The 18005-nt window shown below is 59.8% G+C and overlaps 2 protein-coding genes across 2 annotated transcripts in view; one reads left to right on the top strand and one right to left on the bottom strand.

The window, feature by feature from the left end:
* NKD2 (naked cuticle homolog 2 (Drosophila)) overlaps nt 1–5786 on the top strand; it is a 7415-nt gene extending 1629 nt beyond the window's left edge. The window contains exons 3-8 of the mRNA XM_011964746.1: nt 704–831; nt 1575–1670; nt 2132–2279; nt 2788–2872; nt 3605–3732; nt 5166–5786. Of these exons, the coding sequence (XP_011820136.1) occupies nt 704–831; nt 1575–1670; nt 2132–2279; nt 2788–2872; nt 3605–3732; nt 5166–5743 (1163 nt within the window). The 3' untranslated portion in view covers nt 5744–5786. The remainder of the gene's footprint in view (nt 1–703; nt 832–1574; nt 1671–2131; nt 2280–2787; nt 2873–3604; nt 3733–5165) is intronic.
* A 5208-nt stretch (nt 5787–10994) lies between these two features.
* The window catches only part of SLC12A7 (solute carrier family 12 (potassium/chloride transporter), member 7), a 41053-nt gene continuing 34042 nt past the window's right edge, over nt 10995–18005 (bottom strand). The window contains exons 21-22 of the mRNA XM_011964744.1: nt 13971–14104; nt 10995–13071 (exon numbers count right to left, since the gene is read on the bottom strand). Of these exons, the coding sequence (XP_011820134.1) occupies nt 12980–13071; nt 13971–14104 (226 nt within the window). The 3' untranslated portion in view covers nt 10995–12979. The remainder of the gene's footprint in view (nt 13072–13970; nt 14105–18005) is intronic.

The raw sequence follows: 18005 nt of genomic DNA, 5'->3' as shown, positions 1-18005 counted from the left end.
GCCCAAGCCAAGAGAGGCACCCAGACCCCCTCAATGGGAAGGCAGGCCCAAGCCAAGAGAGGCACCCAGACCCCCTCAATGGGAAGGCAGGCCCAGAGTGTCGTCCTAGCTCAGGCTCGACGTGCACTTGTCTGCAGGTGCTAAGCTGGGACAGGCCCATGCTCCTATCCTGGGGACGCGGCTTGTGAGTGCCAGAGAATAATGGAATAATTGTGCCCCAGAAACCTGAGTGCTGTTCATCCATCCTGCCCAGAGGCTGGGGGAGGGGGGCGCCTTTGACACACTCAGTGCACAGGTGGCCTGCATGGCCTGTGGGCTCAGTGCCAGGATTCTGGAGTGGAGGGTGGTAGGGACTGTGTCTACGGGGAGGGGGGCCTGATGATGACACAGGGAGCATCTCCTGGAGGCCTAGGCTGTCTTCCCCTATCTGTGCTCCTCGGAGTCTGCTGCATCCCCAGCCCTGAGGTGGTGGTTGCAGTTGGGAGCCACTGTGGGCTGGTGAGAGGAGGGCACACCTGGCTGAGGCTGGCTGGGATGGGGCCTCTCTCCCCTCCGCAGGGGTCCCAAGATCGGGCTCTCGGCTCAGGCTCGTCTGGATGGGATCATGGTGCGGTGAGGGGAGGGCAGCGACGGCCCCCCCCACGGCAGGCCACATCCTCCATGTCTCCTCTGCCAGCCCCTTCGCCACCTCTTGTCCCCCTAGTGGCACTCCCTGCTGAGAAAGCTGAGGGCCGCGAGCGCCCAGGACAACTACTCAGCGCAGATGACGGAGAGAGGGCAGCCAACCGCGAGGACCCACGAGGACCAGGCGGGCAGCGCCTCAACATTGACGTAGGTCTTTCTCCGGCCTCACTTGCGGGAACACGTCCCTGGGGCCGGGGACACAGGGACAGGCGTGTGTTGCCCTAAAATGGGCATCTGTGGACACTGCGTAGTTCACTCAGTTTTCCCCACAGTTCACCCCATTTAAAGCACTGAAGCAAAACTTGAATATGCAGCCAAAGTCAGCAGGAGCCAGTGAGTGCGGGATGTTGCTGTGAATTTGGCCAAAACTGACTGGTCTGGCATTAAATAACTTGAGCCGCGTTCCCAGCCTTGGTACCCTTAGCACTACAGGAGTAATGCCAAAGCTGACTTGACGGACAGCCCGACTGGAGGCAGGGCACCGGGCCCAAGGCACAGGGCACTGGGCTTCCGCTTCCCGGGAGGGCTGAGGGAGGGGTGGGGTCTCCGTGTCCAGTCAAGATTTCTGGAATTGACAACACTTGACGGCCAGCGTGTCCTCTTCTCCTTCTGGGGGACATGGAGTGCTTGCATGAGCTGAGACAGGTGTCACTGTGGGGAAACCAAGTCACGGAGCACAAAGCTGTGTCCCCCCAAGGAGGGCCGAAGACGGACAAGAAAGGCCTGCTGGTTCCAGGGCCTGGGCTCCAGCCACACTGCCCTCTAGGCTCCCCCTTTCCTGGCTGGCATGAGGGACCCCCGGGAAAGGCCCCAGAAGATCCTGCCCCCTACGGAATGGGGCGTGTTGGTGTGGGTAGGAGGCGAGGTCCCAGCCCCCATGTCCCCCGCAGGCACTCCAGTGCGATGTCTCGGTGGAGGACGACGACCGCCAGGAGTGGACGTTCACTCTCTACGACTTTGACAACTGTGGGAAGGTCACCAGGGAGGTAGGTGAGCTTGTGTTTGTGTCAGGTCCACAGGAAGGGCTGCACAGGGCCCAGTAGTAGACAGACTGGGGGACAGATGGAGGGACAGATGGACTGTGCTGGCCTCGCCATACCTCAAGGGGCGGGCGGGGACCTGTCTGCTGCGAGCTCCTCACGCCAGCTGGGCTTGCGTCTCCCCAGGGCCTGATTCACATGTGTTTCTGGGCCAAGCCTGCACCGCCCATTTCTGCGGCTGTGCTTCCCACATGGCAGGGCTGCCCTGAGGGCACTGGAGGCACTCACAGGGCCTCCCAGGCAGACCCAGGCTGCTCAGAGAAGACGCCTGTGTTGGTCCCTGAGGTCTGTCGGCAGCTGCGAGGATGGTGCGGGGAGGGGCAGGGGATGGGCGTGTTTTCTGGCAGGGAGGGCGGGTGGCATCCCCTGGGGTCTGCTCTGTCAGTGACACTGATGCTGGGCCCCAGGACATGTCCAGCCTCATGCATACCATCTATGAGGTTGTGGATGCCTCGGTCAACCACTCCTCGGGCAGCAGCAAGACCCTCCGTGTGAAGCTAACCGTCAGCCCTGAGCCCTCCAGCAAGAGGAAGGAGGGTCCTCCTGCCGGCCAGGGTGAGCGAGGCCTGAGCACACACACAGGACCCTACCCCACATTGGCAGGGGCCTAAATTGTATGCTGGGGACAGGGAGGGACAAGTGAGTGGATGGAGGAGTGAGTGGGTGAATGGATGGGTGAGTGAGTAAGCAGATGAATGAATGAGTGAACAAGTGAGCTAATGAATGAGTGAACAAGTGAGTTAATGAGTGAATGAGTGAGTGAGTAAATGAGTGAATGAGTTAATGAATGAGTGAACAAGTGAGTTAATGAGTGAATGAACGAGTGAGTTAATGAATGAACAAGTAAGTTAATGAATGAGTGAATGAGTGAGTTAATGAATGAGTGAATGAGTGAGTTAGTGAATGAGTTGAATGAGTGAACGAGTGAGTTAATGAATGAGTTAATGAGTGAACGAGTGAGTGAGTTAGTGAATGAGTGAATGAGTGAGTTAATGAATGAGTGAATGAGTTAGTGCTGAATGAAGAAGGGAGTGAGTGAGTGACAGCAGGACCCCCCTTTCAGACCGGGAGCCCAACCGTTGCAGAACAGAGAGTGAACTGCCAGAGGAGCCAAGGGTGGCCGACAGGAGGTTGTCTGCACACGTCAGGTGAGGGCTGGGGTGCCAGGGTGGGGCTGTGCCTTAGGCAGAGGCACCCTGGCCATACCCCTGCTTCCCGCAGGCCACAGACATGCATTGTCCTCTAGGTCAGACCTGCTGGGGGCACCTGGGCCGGCAGCTCTGTGGGGCACGGGCCCTTCCAGCATCCGGCACCATGGCTGAGTTGGGCCCCCGAGTCTGTCTGAGCAGAGGGCTTTGAGGGGCAGCAGTTGCAGCAGCCTTGGCACCCTCAGCTTGGACTTGCCGTGGCTCCCTGTTGCTCCACTCAGCAGCTTTGGCAGCAGCAGGGCTGGGGGGTGGCTGGGGCAGTGGTTGGGGGTGGCTAGGCAGTGGCTGGGGCAGTGGCTAAGGGTGGCTGAGGGTGGCTGGGGATGGCTCAGGCAGTGGCTGAGGGTGGCTGGGCAGTGGCTGGTGCAGTGGCTACAGTGGTCCCAGAGTGGTGACCAGGGGCCACTACAGCATGAGCCGCTCCCTAGAGCACCTGCAGCTCTGGTGCCTGGGACAGAGATCACAGGGTTCTGGGGGGCGGCCATGACCTTGTTTCTCTGGACGGCACTTGGCTGTGTCTGCGCCCAGTCGTCCGCTCTTCCTGCTCTGCGAGGAGGTGGGTGCTGGTCAGGACACACCCCGGACGTCCACCGCCTGCTGCAGGTACCCCATCCTCGGGGACGTGCCGCCCAGTCTGTGCGGCGGTCAGGCCCTTCTCTGTGCTCCATGCAGGAGGCCCAGCGCTGACCCCCAGCCCTGCTCAGAGCGGGGACCCTACTGTGTGGACGAGAACACGGAGCGCAGAAACCACTACCTGGACCTCGCCGGGATTGAGAACTACACGTCCAGATTCGGCCCTGGTATGTCCTGGAGGCCACCCTGGGCGCGAGGCCCCAGCTGTGGGTGCCCATTGAAGGTCCTGCTTCCTGCAGCCCTGAGTGCAGGGGGACCCTGCCCCGCCCCGCCTGGCACCCAGGTCCTTCCACAGCTACCTGTTGGTCATGACTGCCTCCTGGCTACCTGTTGGTGCCGCCCAAAAGCAAGGCGGGCGCCCCGTCCAGGTGTGTGTGTATGGCAGGGGGAGTACCTGGTTCAAAGTGAGATGGAAGACGTTGGGTCTGCATTCAGGAAAACCCTACCTTGGGGTGAGAAGTCAGTATTTTAGGGTCGAATCACCGGCTCACTCAGCAGAGGGGTTGTCCAGTAGTGTGGACGGCAGGCAGTGTGGACGGCAGGCAGTGTGGACGGCAGGCAGGCAGTGTGGACGGCAGGCAGGCAGTGTGGATGGCAGGCAGGCAGTGTGGATGGCAGGCAGTGTGGATGGCAGGCAGTGTGGACAACAGACAGTGTGGACACCAGGCAGTGTAGATGGCAGGCAGGCAGTGTGGACAACAGACAGTGTGGACACCAGGCAGTGTAGATGGCAGGCAGGCAGTGTGGACAACAGACAGTGGACAGTAGGCAGGCAGTGTGGACGGCAGGCAGTGTGGACGGCAGGCAGTGTGGATGGCAGCAGGCAGTGTGGACGGCAGGCAGTGTGGATGGCAGGCAAGCAGTGTGGATGGCAGGCAGTGTGGATGGCAGGCAGTGTGGATGGCAGGCAGTGTGGACGGCAGGCAGTGTGGATGGCAAGCAGCGTAGACAGCTGGCAGCCTGCCCAGCACCCATTTATTTCTGACCAGCAGCACCCCCGTGTGGCCTGCATGGAGATTATTGGACTAAAGCCCAGGCCACTCCCCAAGGACTGGGGCCAAGTCCCTCTCCTGACCCCGGCTCCAGGAGTCCCCAGGGGCAGGAGGGGTGGAGCTGGATCGGGGTCACGGGCTCGGTGTGCTGTGTGCTGACGCTGAACTGGGCCATTCTGTGCATGGGGCTTGCACTGCACCTTGTGAAGGTGGAAGCCCTGGGTCCTTCTGACATCTGTTTTGTAATGAGGGTTTAGGGGACGTGAATCCTGGGGGTGCCCTCCCTGACATAACCTGGCTTTCTGCCATGGGGCCCCAGGCAGGGTCTCAGCTGTGCGAGGAGAGAAGCTCCGTTCCCAGGACACGCAGTGGGGATGGGGCTAGAGGAGTCGGCCTTTGCAGGGAGCTGTGGAGCCAGGCAGGTCATCCCCGGTGGCCGGGCCCCTTCTCTTCAGGGCTGGTGGCCGTCTGACTGCAGACTTGGCTAACAGGCTGGCCTCAGATGGGACACCTGGCGCAGCTCTTCCAGTGGGCCTTGGGCCGTTTCGGAGGAGATGGGAACCTGGGCCTGCACTCCCAGGGCCTCACACTCTGACCTGTGTCCGCAGGGTCCCCTCCTGTACAAGCCAAGCAGGAGCCCCAGGGCAGGGCCTCGCACCTCCAGGCCCGGTCCCGCTCCCAAGAGCCGGACACACACGCCGTGCACCACCGCAGGTCGCAGGTGCTGGTGGAACACGTGCCATCCTTGGAACCTGCTGCCCGGGCCCTGGACCCACAGCCCCGGCCGAAGGGGCCGGAGAAGCAGTTCCTCAAGTCCCCCAAGGGCTCCGGGAAGCCGCCTGGGGTGCCAGCCAGCAGCAAGTCCGGGAAAGCCTTCAGCTACTACCTGCCGGCCGTCCTGTCCCCCCAGGCCCCTCAGGACGGCCACCACCTCCCGCAGCCTCCCCCACAGCCCCCACCGCCACCCTACGGCCACAAGCGGTACCGCCAAAAGGGCAGGGAGGGCCACTCGCCACTCAAGGCCCCACACGCCCAGCCTGCCGCAGTGGAGCACGAGGTGGTGCGGGACCTGCCGCCCACGCCAGCGGGAGAGGGCTACGCGGTGCCAGTGATCCAGCGGCACGAACACCACCACCACCACGAGCACCACCACCACCACCACCACCACCACTTCCACCCGTCCTAGTGCCGCCGCCAAGCACACCTCGCTCCAGCACACCACGGCCCGCACCCCCCACCTCCGACAGCAAACAGCAACTGACTGCAGGTGCTGGCGTGACGGAGGCGGCACAGCTTGGACACGCGGACAAGGCACAGGGGCCCTCTGCTGTCCTGCCCTCGATGCTACGTGGCGGTGAACACATCTGGGCCGCTGCGTTTCCCGGCTCTAAGGCTCATCTGTGTCACCCATAAAACTGCTTTCCTTTACAATTCCAAAATGAGGTCCTAGAGTGCGCAGGGAACGCCTGGATGCTTGGGGTGGGTGTTCCTCCCCAGGCTTCAAGCAGTGGCCTCCGTAGGCTGTCCCAGTGCAAGGCTGGGAGCCAATGGAAAAGCTGAGGCTTTGCCTGGCTTGTGCATCATGAAGTCAGAGGGGACAGGGCCGAGGGGAAGCAGCTTGTGCTTAGCAGGGAGCATCCGCGGCTCCCTGCAGGAGGCCAAGCAGCAGACGTAGCAGAAGGCAGCATCGCTAGAAAGAGAAGTGCCAGAGTGGGGAGCCCAGACCAGCGAGGAGGGACCACAGGGCACAGGGAGCCCCGACGAGCGAGGAGGGGCCACAGGGCAGCATGCGGCAGTGGAGGTAGCCCCTGGTCCCGGAGCCACAGCAGCTCAGGTGGATGCAGGACACAGTCAAGGCTGGGAGGGGCAGGGCGACAGATGCTGGGGAGAGGCAGAGGCTCGTGCTTGGTGCGGCCCAGAACACGGGGACTTGAACATTCACTGTCCAACACTCACGGGGCGGCTTCTGTGACGTGTCAGCTTTGGAGAAAAGTGTGTCCTCCTGCAAGGGTCAGGAGAGGGTTGCAGGCCAGAAGGACGTCCCAGTGACGTTTCTGAGTCTTGCAGCCTGCGGGGGTCCACATGGTTACCCCGAACAGGAACGTGCGGGCGCTTTCCGGGATCTGGCAAGCCTGCACAGCAGTTTTGCGTTTACATTCCTCGTTCTGTTTTTAAGGATAAAGCAAATTGATGCCAACTGGTGACAGATGTTTTTCAGGCCTAATAAATATATCTGCATTTTGTACCATGCCACACCTTGTATTAAAACAAGCTTTTCAGAGAGAGATGGTCGGTGCTGTGGTCAGTCAGTCCCCTCCGCCAGCCTGTGGCCGAAGGCGTGGAGAGCAGGCTGCCTGCGCGGAGCTCTGGGAGGAAGTGCGCCTGTTCCTCTCGGCTTAGAGGACGGTAAATTTACGTGCACACACACAACTCCATAATTACAGGTAGGCTTTTTTGTTTTTCCATTTTACTGCTCTAAGAAAACCCCAAGGTTCGGTTCACGGTAACGGGAACACGAGGCTGCGCGAACCCAGCTTTATGGAGAGAAGCTGGGCTCTGTGTGAACAGGAATCTGTGGAGAAGCCACGGCCTTTGCCAGTTTATTTGCTGCTTCTCTGTGGACAATGTGCCCTGCTCCTGGGTGTTTACAGACCCCTCGGGACTGCCCAGTGGTGTCTCCTCTGAGCACAGGGAGGGATTTTCGGGGTTCCTGAGGCCAGAGCGCTCACAGCGTTTCCAGGGACTTCCGAGACCCTGGAGGCACTGCCTGGCCTGGTGCCTGGCAGCCCCTGGTTTGGCGATGACTGCATCTCACTCATGTGGCACTTGCTTTGGGGATGACACACGAGGAAGATTCATCTGGGGGTGCAGTGATGTCACACGTGGCCTCACGCTGAGGGGACCTTGTTTGTTTTGTCTTGGAGGACCTATCAGGCCCCAAGTGACATCGCCGACTGGAGATCCCTGCACACCCTTTCGGCCAGGCTCAGCCAACCGACTGGGGAGGAGGGAGGCTCTGCCAGGCCTGGGCTTCAGCCTGCTTTGCCTCTAAACCTTGGTGTTAAAAACGAAAACTGTCAGTGCAGACGAAACTCCAGCAAACACCAGACAGGAGCAGAGTTGTTCCGGTCTGCTGCTCAAAGAGCCCCGGAAACAGTCGCTGACACCACTGCCAACTCCAGCTGCTGGGGCCTGCCTCACCCAGCAGGGCCCTTGGTGCCTCAGGGTGCCACACTTGAGCCTGAACGAGGTAAGGGGAATGGACAGGGCTTGGGTGTGTGTCCCCTCCAAGTCTCATGTTGAGATGTGATCCCCGGTGCTGGGTGGGGCCTGTGGGAGGGGTTTGAGCCACGGGGGTAGATCCCTGGCAAATGGCTTGGCGCCCTCGCCATGGTGATGAGTGAGCTCTCATTCTGAGTTCGTGGGAGATCTGGTTCTTTAGAGCAAGGGCCCCCAACCCCCAGGCTGTGGATTGCTACTGGTTTGTGGCCTGTTAGGAACGGGCCACACAGCAGGAGGTGAGCAGTGGTGAGGGAGCACGACTGCCTGAGCCCCGCCTCCTGTTAGATCAGTAGGGGGATTAGATCCTTGTGGGCCCTTGAACCCTGCTGTGAACTGCGCATACGAGGGATCTAGGTTGGGTGCTCCTTATGAGAATCTAATGCCTGATGATTGGAAGTGGAAGTTTCATCCTGAAACCATCCCCCCACCCCCTGTCTGTGGAAAACTTGTCTTCCACAAAACCAGTCCCTGGTGCCAAAAAGGTTGGGGACTGCTGGGTTAAAGGAACTGGCACCTCCCCCTCTCTCTTCTGCTCTGACCATGTGACATCCCTGCCCCTCCTTTGCCTTCTGCCTTGAGTGGAAGCTTCCTGAGGTCTCCCCAGAAGCTGAGCAGATGCAGGCACCGTGCTTGTACATCCTGCACAACAGGGAGCCAAATACACCTCTTTTCTTTATAAATACCCTAGTGCCAAGTATTCCTTTATAGCAATGCAAAACAGACTAACACAAGAACCACAACCCCCTCCAAAAAAAACCCTGCAAAAAACACACATGCACAGAAAGTGAGCCAGTGCTGAATGGCTGTCATTCATTAAACACCCACGTGTAAAGATCGGTGTGTCTCGTCAGTTATGCTGCAGCAGCTTGGCCTGGGCCTGGGCGAATTGTGTGTGTGAAGCTGTTGGGTACCATGTCCAGCAGGCCTGGCGCGTGGCGGATGGAAAGGGACACAGCACAGGATGGCATCAGGTCCTGCTCTGGCTCCCGGGTCACACCCGTCGGGGGACGTGGGTGCCACTAGAAGGCAGGCCATGCATCACTGCAGGCGAGACAGAGGCGGAGGCTCCTCGGAGGACTCCCGGCACACAGCCTGCTCCTGGGGCAGCTCTACCTGCCGTTCGGCCAGGTCTTCCCACCATGCTGGCGCCAGGAAGGCTTTGCTGCAGGAGACCGGGTGACAGAGGTGACACAAGGACAGAGGCCTGTGTCACAGAAACCAAGAGCTTTGTTCTTTCTTACGTTTGTGTAGACTTTGACTACCAGATGATCTTATAGCTGAACCAGCCTGTATCTGAATGAGTGGGAGTGACTTGGTGTAAATTAGTGAGTGAATGGCTGAAGGATGAGTGGGTGAGTTAGGGAATGAATAAATGAATGGAACAGTGACTGAGTTTGTGAATGACAGCGATGAGTGAGGGGCTGAGGGGTAAATGAGTACGAGTAGGCGAATGAATGGGTGGGTGACAGTGAGTGGTGAGTGGGTGAATGAATGGGTGAGGCGGGGCACGGGTGGATGAGCAGGTAAGTGAATTAGTGTGCAGATGAGTGGGAGAACGAGTGGGTGAGTGAATGAGGGAACGAGTGGGTGACTGCTCTAGCCGAGTTCTTGCTCCTTGGGAAGCACCCACTGAGGCGAGGAGGCAGCCTGGTTTTCGGGGTCCCAGGGAAGGGGACATCTCGGGGTCTCTGACTGGGCCCTGGTCCCAGACGTGTGAGTATCAGTGGGTCCTCAAGCCTCCCTGCTGGAATTTGTGAGCACGTGGCCCTCAGGACAGCAGGCCCACCCCAGCTGGCCACTCCTGTGCTCCAAGTCCCGGGTGTGGATTCCTGGGTGCAGCCAGCACTCACCCGTCAGGGGTCTGAGGACAACGCTGCTCTCACGGTCACTCTCCTGTGACCTGAGAGCCAGAGCAGGACCCGCCACCCTCCTGTGCCGTGTCCCTTCCTGTCCACCATGTGTCAGGCCCTCTGGAGACGGTGCCCAACAGCTTCACACACATAATTCACCCTTCGACACACACGAGGCAGTGTTCCAGCACGTTCAGTCACGTAAGCTTCACCCCAAAAAGAAATCCATACCCCATGAGCAGCCTCCCCCCATCCCCCGTCTCCCCCATTCCCTCGGCCCACCCCCGGCACCTGTCAGTGCACGCCCTGCCTCTGTGCCTGGCCCGCTCTGGCATTTTGCGTTAAGTGGAGTCCCGCAGCGTGAGACCCCTTGTGTCCAGCTTCCTCCAGAGCAAGAGGCTTCCAAGCTTGGCTCCTGGTTCTAGCTGGGTGAGGCCCACAGCAGGCACAGCCTGCATGGACTCAGCATGTTCTCAGACCGCGTCCAGTTTGGCTGCTGTGACCCTGCGTGCACCCGTTCCTGAGGCCGTGCCACACACCAGGAGTGGACCTGCTGGGGAAGGGGCAGCTCTGTGTCTCGCACTTTCAGGAACCACAGGCCCTTCCCATGTGGCTGCAACCCCGCAAGAGGGGTCCGATTCCGCACGTCCTCACCATGGTTCTCCACTGTTTTGGCTGTGGCCAATCACAGGCGTGAGGTGGCATCTCACCGCATGTTAGAACGTGCTGTCCCCACTCAGGTCAACTCTCTGGTGCCTCCATCCTTATATAAATTATAAATCAAATGGCTGGGCACAGTGGCTCATGCCTGTAATCCCAGCACTTTAGGAGGCTGAGGCGGGCAGATCACTTGAGGTCAGGAGTTCGAGACCAGCCTGGCCAACATGGTGAAACCCCATCTCTAGTAATATACAAAAATTAGCTGGGTGTGGTGGTGCATGTCTGTGATCCCAGCTATTCGGGAGGCTGAGGCAGGAAAATAGCTTGAACCCGGGAGGCAGAGGTTACAGTGAGCTGAGATGGCGCCACTACACTCCAGCCTGGGCAACAGAGACTGTCTCAAAAATGAATACATAGATTGGGTCATTTTAACATGCAGCACTAGGAAGTTTGGGGTAAGGTCAGTTCCAAGCTGATGACATGATTTAGAAGCCCTCGTCCGATTCATGTGGTCACTGTCCAGCCACCTGCGTTGGCTGTGGCTGGTCAGCCCTGACGCTGCTGCTAGAGAAGGGGCGGCTAGTACATTTTCTCCAGTCGCCTAACTTTTATGCTGAATGAGACTCGAGAGATTCTTCAGCATACTTAGATTTCATCGGACTTTATTTTTCTACTAACAAAATCATACAAAGAACAAAGACAGGGAACCTACAAAAGGAAACGGAGTCAATTATAAATGGCCGTAGTTACTGGTTACATGGAGCTGATAACAGAAAGGATGCCTGTCGCTTGCTTGCAGAGGCTGCAGCCCAGAGTGGAGGCAGAGCTGAGCCCTCACGAGCCGTTTGGTGTGCAGGACTGAGCGGCCCTCAGAGGCATCCAGCACACAGGGCTGTTTTCCAGCCACCAACTGACATTCAGAGCCAGCACCCAGGGGCCACTGTGCCTCTAGCCTGCTCTCCTCCAGGTGCAGGGGACACAGGACCTGCTGGCCCCATTCATACACGGAGGAGAGTTTTGCTGCTTAACTCACACTTAGCCAAGGCAGGCAGAGGCTGTGGGAACTGCTGAGCCCCGCTGTGATGTCCGGGACATGCTCTAGGCAGCCGTCACTCTACAGCAACGCCAGCCTGGTGCGGAAACCACTGTCTGGAGGCACAAGTGCAGCCTCTGCCCTGATTCGAACTTCGTTGATGGGGCTGATTCCCTCGGGAGACCGTGCAAGCCGGACGCAGCCCGAGGCCTGGCCATCTGGGGCCTCCAGTATAGAAGCAAGCTCTTTATGGACAACCTCCTTACCATGTAACTCCCTGGGGTGTTTAAATAAATAAATACGCCACACACAAAGGAAGGCCCAAGTCGGTGCCACTGCTCGCAGTCTGCAAATGTGACCACAGCCTGTAAAGCAAACTCACAGCGGAAGTGCAAAGTGTGCTGGGCCCTTGAAAGTTTTTATCTCTTCAGTGCCACCGCCGCCACCTCCACGCAAGGACAGGCCATGGAGGAGACGCCCGGGACTCAGCCAGACAGATCCGACGCCAGGCGCCACTGCTGCCTGAGGACCTCCCACGCAGGGGCCGTGTCCGCCTTCCCTGGAGCGCCCGGGTGGGGATGGCACGTGTGAGCCGGCTCAGAGGCTGAACCATGTGCCGTGCTCCTGGGGTGGGGTGGGATGGAGAGTCCTGGCTGTCATGGGCCGTATGGGGAACTCGGTGTTCACTCCGTGTGCGTGTGCCCCTGGGTTTCAGTGCATTCACCTGTGCGAGGCACTGACGGCAGCAGTGGCTGTGGGCTGGGCCCTGTCAGTGCTTATGAAAAGAAGTGGCTGGTTTTCTGAAGGCGGATGGAGACTAGGATGGCTACGAACACAGCCCGGCATGGCAGAGCCACAACTGGGGGCTCCTTCCTGGAGCATAGGCCCTGACGAACACACCGTGTTCACCACACACACAACAGATGATCCACCATATTCCAGAAAAGCTGAGTTCCCTTTCCAGATGGCCCCAGCCCACGCCTCAGCTCGTGAAACGCGGACCTGCTGAGCCCAGATGCTCCCACACGAGGGTGACACGGGCATGGACAGAGTCCTCCAGCCTCCCTGCCTTGAGGTGCAGAAACACAAACACAGTCAAGGAACACAGCGACTCGGAGGTGACCAGAGCCCTGAGCGGAGCCACGGCCAGGGCTGACGTTTCACCTTCATCACCAGGGACAGCTTCAGCTCCGGGTGCTCTTCCAAGAATGTTCTGGATGGGGTAGAAATGCAACCTAACCACTGGGTAAGTCCAGCCAAGAAAAGAACTTCCAGAAACCAAGGCGAGGGCTCGCTGGCGTCTTGTGACCTGCGAGAAGATCCGGCCACGTCCAGGTCACTCCCGCAGCAGTGTCTGCCCTCGGACGCAAGGAAATCGTCCAGCCGCGCCCTTGCTGGTTAAGCCTGTTGTTTAAGGCTGCTGAACAGGAAAGCCCCAGGTGACGGGCCTAGAAACTTCCGTAGGAAGCCCCACGGGCAGGTTGGGTGGCATCACTGGGGGACAGGTGTGTTTGCTGTTTCCCTGGGCCAAGCCCAGGTGCAGGCCACCCACGCCATCCTCCGTGCCCGTCCCAGCATGCCGCAACGCTGTTGGGCGTTAGGAGTAGATGGTGATCACCTCCCGGCCGCCACCCCTGACCAGGAGGACTCTGTTCAGCCCCTCGGTCAGGACCTCAAGAAACTCCATGTCTGTGGTCAACAGAGTTAAGGCCAGAGCTGATCTCACCTGGGCGTGTGTAGCTGGAATCGTGTTGGGAGCGAGGTTTTATCCTCTTCCTAGTTAGCTAAGATTTGATTTGTGAAAGCCAGAGCCAAGGTGAGAGGAGGGGTGGGGATTAGAGAGACCCCCGGGCACAGAGAGGCAGGGCAGGGGAGAGAGAGGCCGGTGCTCAGGAAAGAGAAGGAGCACCGTGGCCACAGGAAGGATGAGCAGAGACAGCGACAGAGCCCACAGTGCTGACCCCACGACAGGGAACCCCAGCCAAAGGACTGGGTCCTTGCCAGTCTCTAGGGGACCTGGGCCACAGCTCCTGACCAGGACCCGTGGAGGACATGCCCTCACTGGCACCGGCTCTTGGTGCCGACCTGGCAGGGATGTGCCAGGCATCGCCCTGTCTGTGCCAATACGCCCAGATGCACCGCGGAGTTCTCCTTCCCAACAAAGCACAAATTCCCAAAGCTGCAGCTAATTGGGGCCTTAAAGCCGAGAGCTGGGCTCTTCACCTCCCACCATCGTCCGGGCAGGGTGGGGCCGAGCCCCAGTGGAGGTCCCAGGACGCACAGCCGCTGTGGGGGTGCACAACAAGGAGCCTCCCAGTCCCAGGGCAGCCCTGAGCACCCGGAGACAGTGGGGCTGGTACTGTAGGCAGGCCCTCCCTCCCCACACCAATGCCAGGGTTGGCCTCAACTCTGGCCCCGTCACCACTGGCCTCAGAGCCCCACTGCATCCCAGTCGCAGCTCCCAGGGCCTGGGGCTGAAGAAGAGGCGGGAAGCCAGGCTCGCTCACAGCACCCACAATCCCAGGTCTCAGTGAGAAGCCGCCAGGGGATGCCCACATGCCCAGCAGGCACACTGTGGGAAAGGATACAGTTCTCGTCTCCCTGCCGGTTTTTGGGGGGCCCTGGCATGTTAAGCAGGACCAGTTGTGCGTCCTGGGACTTGTTGAGGACGACGCCATTAAGCTTCACAGCCGTGTGCATCCGCCTGACGTTGGACTGGTCCCTGCGGGGGAGGTGGGCACGGTCAGCGGGCGGCAGGTGCGCCCATGCTCCGGACATGAGGCTGAGCCGAGCCCTGATGAGCCACATTTACACGTGCTGGAAAGGGCTGTGAGAGTCAGGATCAGGCGGTTCCTCTGACCCTGAAGGATGCAGAGGCGGCCGCTCTGAGCGAGAGGCGCTGACTGCAGCGGGGCGGCTGTTCAGCAGTGGGTGCTTTGGCCTCCAGGCACCTAGAACTCAGCACACTAAGGCTGCCAGGCTTCTAAGGGCTAGTCACACGACACAAACAACAAGCGCTTTCTCAACTACATCTACGTCTGCGAAGCAGGCAGAACAGAGTGGAAACCGTCTGGGTGTCCTGTGTGCCTGACGCCTTCAAGGCTGACACATTTCTCTTGACATTCATGGCGCCGCCCCTAAACCCTGTGTCAGACGCTGCCAAGCACCACCCGTCAGGCTGAGCACATGTGGCCTCCTCTCCCCTCCTCTCCTCTCCCATCCCCTCCTCTCCCCTCCCGTTCTCTCCCGTCCTCTCCCCTCCCCTCCTCTCTTCTCCTCTCCCCTCCCCTCCCCTCCCCTCCTGTCCTCTCCTCTCCCCTCCTCTCCGAGGGTCCTGATACGACTGGGTCCAGGGCCCAGAAGCTCAAGAAGGAAAGGCCCCGAGCTCCCCCCAGCCTGTGCAGCCATCACTGCTGAAGCTCTCGGGGGGGCAGGGTCTGCCGAGAACTCAGCTGGAGGCACAGGCGCTCACAGTGGCCACTATTGGGGTCCCCTCCCACAGCCCACCCTGCCCCTGCCTGGCCAAGGGCTAAAGGATAAGCACTTCCACTGTGTGGCCGTCCAGCCCCGGCCTTCCGTCCTCACTGACAACGCAGCTCTGCTCCACGGCCCTCCCCGTCTGCTCTCCGAAGCTGCCGTGGCCAGTCCATGTCTCAAAGTGTCCCTGGCAGCCTGGGCCCGGCCGCGGCCCCCCAGGAGACTCCCCAGCCAAGCAGGTTTGGGGACACTGCAGAATCATGCTGTGCAGTGCTCAGGCCCCTGCGGGACAGAGCTTACCTCCCCCCTCTATCCCACGGTCCCCTCTCTAGGCAGGCCCCGAAACCGCAGCAGAACTGGCGTTCCAGGAAGCCACCTCGGGAAACGCCGGCAGAGGGCAGCCCTAGGGGAGCACTCGCGTTTCTGTGTTGGAAAAACCCGGCCCGTGTGTGGACCTGCAAGTCAGAGCGGGTCTCAGGCCAGCTGCAGTCAGCACAGTCGCGACCGTGGCCCCCTGGGGAGGTCACCAGTGCCCTGGACGCAGAGGGGCGGCGGCGGACAGACAGAGGCCGCCCATGCAGGGTCACGGAGAGGCCCCACGGACGCCGTCCAGGCTCACGCCCTTTGATCCACTTGACCCTTAAGCCAAATAAACCTGATCACAACCACCAGTTCCCAGGAGGATCACAGAGAGGCCTTTCATCTCCTCTCCAGCTTAGTCTAATTACAGATGGGGTCTCTGTCCACAGCACAGTCAAGGGGCTTTCGTTACAGGAACTTGGAACTTTGAATTCGACTTCTGGAGAGACCACAATTACCAGTGTGTTTGGGGACAAAGAGCAATGCCAGGAAGTGAGACCAGGCCAGGGGCAAGGGGGGTCGGAGAAGGCAGCATGTCTATAGCAGTGAGTGCTGGGGGGAAGCAGGGACCTGTCCCTTGGCTGCTGGTGGAGTATGCCGGCTGCCACAGCAAGGAGCACCACTGCAGACACAGGCACAGATAAGCACACTAATGTGTATATGCACGCACACATACATGCAGACACACTGACATGTACACACAGGCATGCAGACACACTGACATGTACACACAGGCATGCAGTCACACTAATACACAAACACATGCACACACTATCATGCACACACAAATAGGCGTGCAGTCATAATGTGCACACAAACAGGTGCAGACGCACTAACATGTAAGACATGCATAGCATGTGCAGACATGCATACTAACACGTACACAGACGTGCACACAGGCAGGTACATGTCCACCTGCAGGTGCGCTGACAGGTACACGCGAGCACGCACACAAATGCACAGACATTCCTAAGTGCACTCCCAGGGATGTCACAGTAAGTTGCGCGCATCTCACACCTGCACTGCCCAGAAGAGGTCAGGGCCCAACCTCCAGATCTTCGGAGGACTTCTCCTAGCCCAACCCCAAGGAACTGCTGGGCCAGGAGAGTCAGTGCCGTCCCAAACGCACGCCCCACGTGAACACAAAGCCCATGCGTCGTCTATTCTGGCCCACCTTCTCCTGACCCTACAGGCCTGTGGGGACCTGCCCCTGCCCCAGCCCAGGAGAGGCAAGCCCTGGTGCTGGGAGGAGGCACAGGTGCCACTGCAGGTCCCCGAGTGTGCGTGCACGTGTGTGTCAAACCCTACTCCTGGGTCTGCGTCCTCATTCTGCAGCTTTAATTAATACGCTATTCTGAAGGCACTTTCAGATTCACAGAATGGAGCAGGAAGTACAGGGATTCCCTACACGCCTCCCACACAGCTGCAGTTTCTCGAGTCTGATTAATTCAGATTTCAGGGTTAAAGATAAAAAGGGAAGTGTGGCCACTCAGCCAAGGCGTTCCTCACCTAGGCCCCAGGCACTGCCTGCCCACAAGGAAAACACGGCCCAGGCGGTTACTGGCAGGGGCAGGCAGGGGACAGAGACAGCGTCGAGGACTCCCAGGGAGCAGCTTGGGGGTCCGTCCAGGGTGCTCCCTCCCACCCACCCCGGAGCTCAGACGCAGGCAGCTCCCGCCCCAGGGTCCGACCACACAGAGAACTGATCCGCAATCCTCTCCGCCTGGAGACTGAACGGTCAGTCCCCAGGGTGTACGGCTTTAACATGGAAGGCATTCCACGTGGGGCGCAACTCAGCTAGCACCCGACCTAGAAGGATGTGGAAGGACTGACGGGCCCTGCGAGGCACACGCCTCCCCTCCACTCCGGAGCAGCTCGGCCACCTCCCAGGTCTCAGTTCCTGGGCCTCACTTAGGAAGAGGCTTCAGGTGTGTGCTGGAGCCACCGTGAACAGAGGGGAGCAAAGACAACAGGAAACTGATGTGGAAGCCGCGGCAGCACTAGGTAAGCTCTGGCCACACTCGGATGCACACAGGCCAGCGTGCACAGGGCAGGCACAGGCCTGGAACACGCACACAGACACACACAGGCCACGCACACACAGGCATGCAGGGCAACCGGGCCCGGGAGGCAACCTGGTAGCAGCGAGTGGACTTACAGGTTTCCCCATTCTCTATGCAGCAGAGAAAAACAAGAGCGCGTTACTGACTTCAGGAGTGAGCACCGGGGCTGTTCCAGACATCACGGCTGCCCCGGAGAACGCCACCTCGTCCCAGCCCACAGGGCCTGGGAGCCCCCAGTCCTTCCTGAGAATCCAGCTTTAGGATCTGGCTCCAACCCCAGGTGAGAGGTGTCTCTGGTGCTGTCACGCTGGGGCTCAGAGGCTGCGTCTGCAGAACCAGACCCACACCCCCAAGGACCTTGTCCAGCCCTGGTGTTCGCAGCCCAAGGCCACAAGTGGGAGCCTTGGCGTGGGGCAGGCCCTGGGCCCTGACAGCAGCCTGAACTACCCACAGGGTGAAGGCCAGGAATTCCATGCCCGCCAGCACACGCCTCCTCGCCTCCATGGAACACTCATCTGCCTGCCACAGTGAGGCTTGCACAGCAGAGCAGAGCAGGCCTGGCTGCAGGGCTGACTTCGGGGCCAGCCTAGGTACCAGGAGGACCACTTGGCACCTAGCTGTGTGGTTAACACTGGGGCCCAGCCTAGGTCCTAGAAGGACCCCTCAGCGCCTGGCCTCAGCACTAGAAGGACCCCTCAGCGCCTGGCCTCAGCACTAGAAGGA

Source organism: Mandrillus leucophaeus, unplaced genomic scaffold (assembly GCF_000951045.1).
Source record: "Mandrillus leucophaeus isolate KB7577 unplaced genomic scaffold, Mleu.le_1.0 Scaffold702, whole genome shotgun sequence".
In the NCBI taxonomy this organism is placed as follows: Eukaryota; Metazoa; Chordata; class Mammalia; order Primates; family Cercopithecidae; genus Mandrillus; species Mandrillus leucophaeus.
This window is presented reverse-complemented; position numbering and strand designations above follow the sequence as displayed.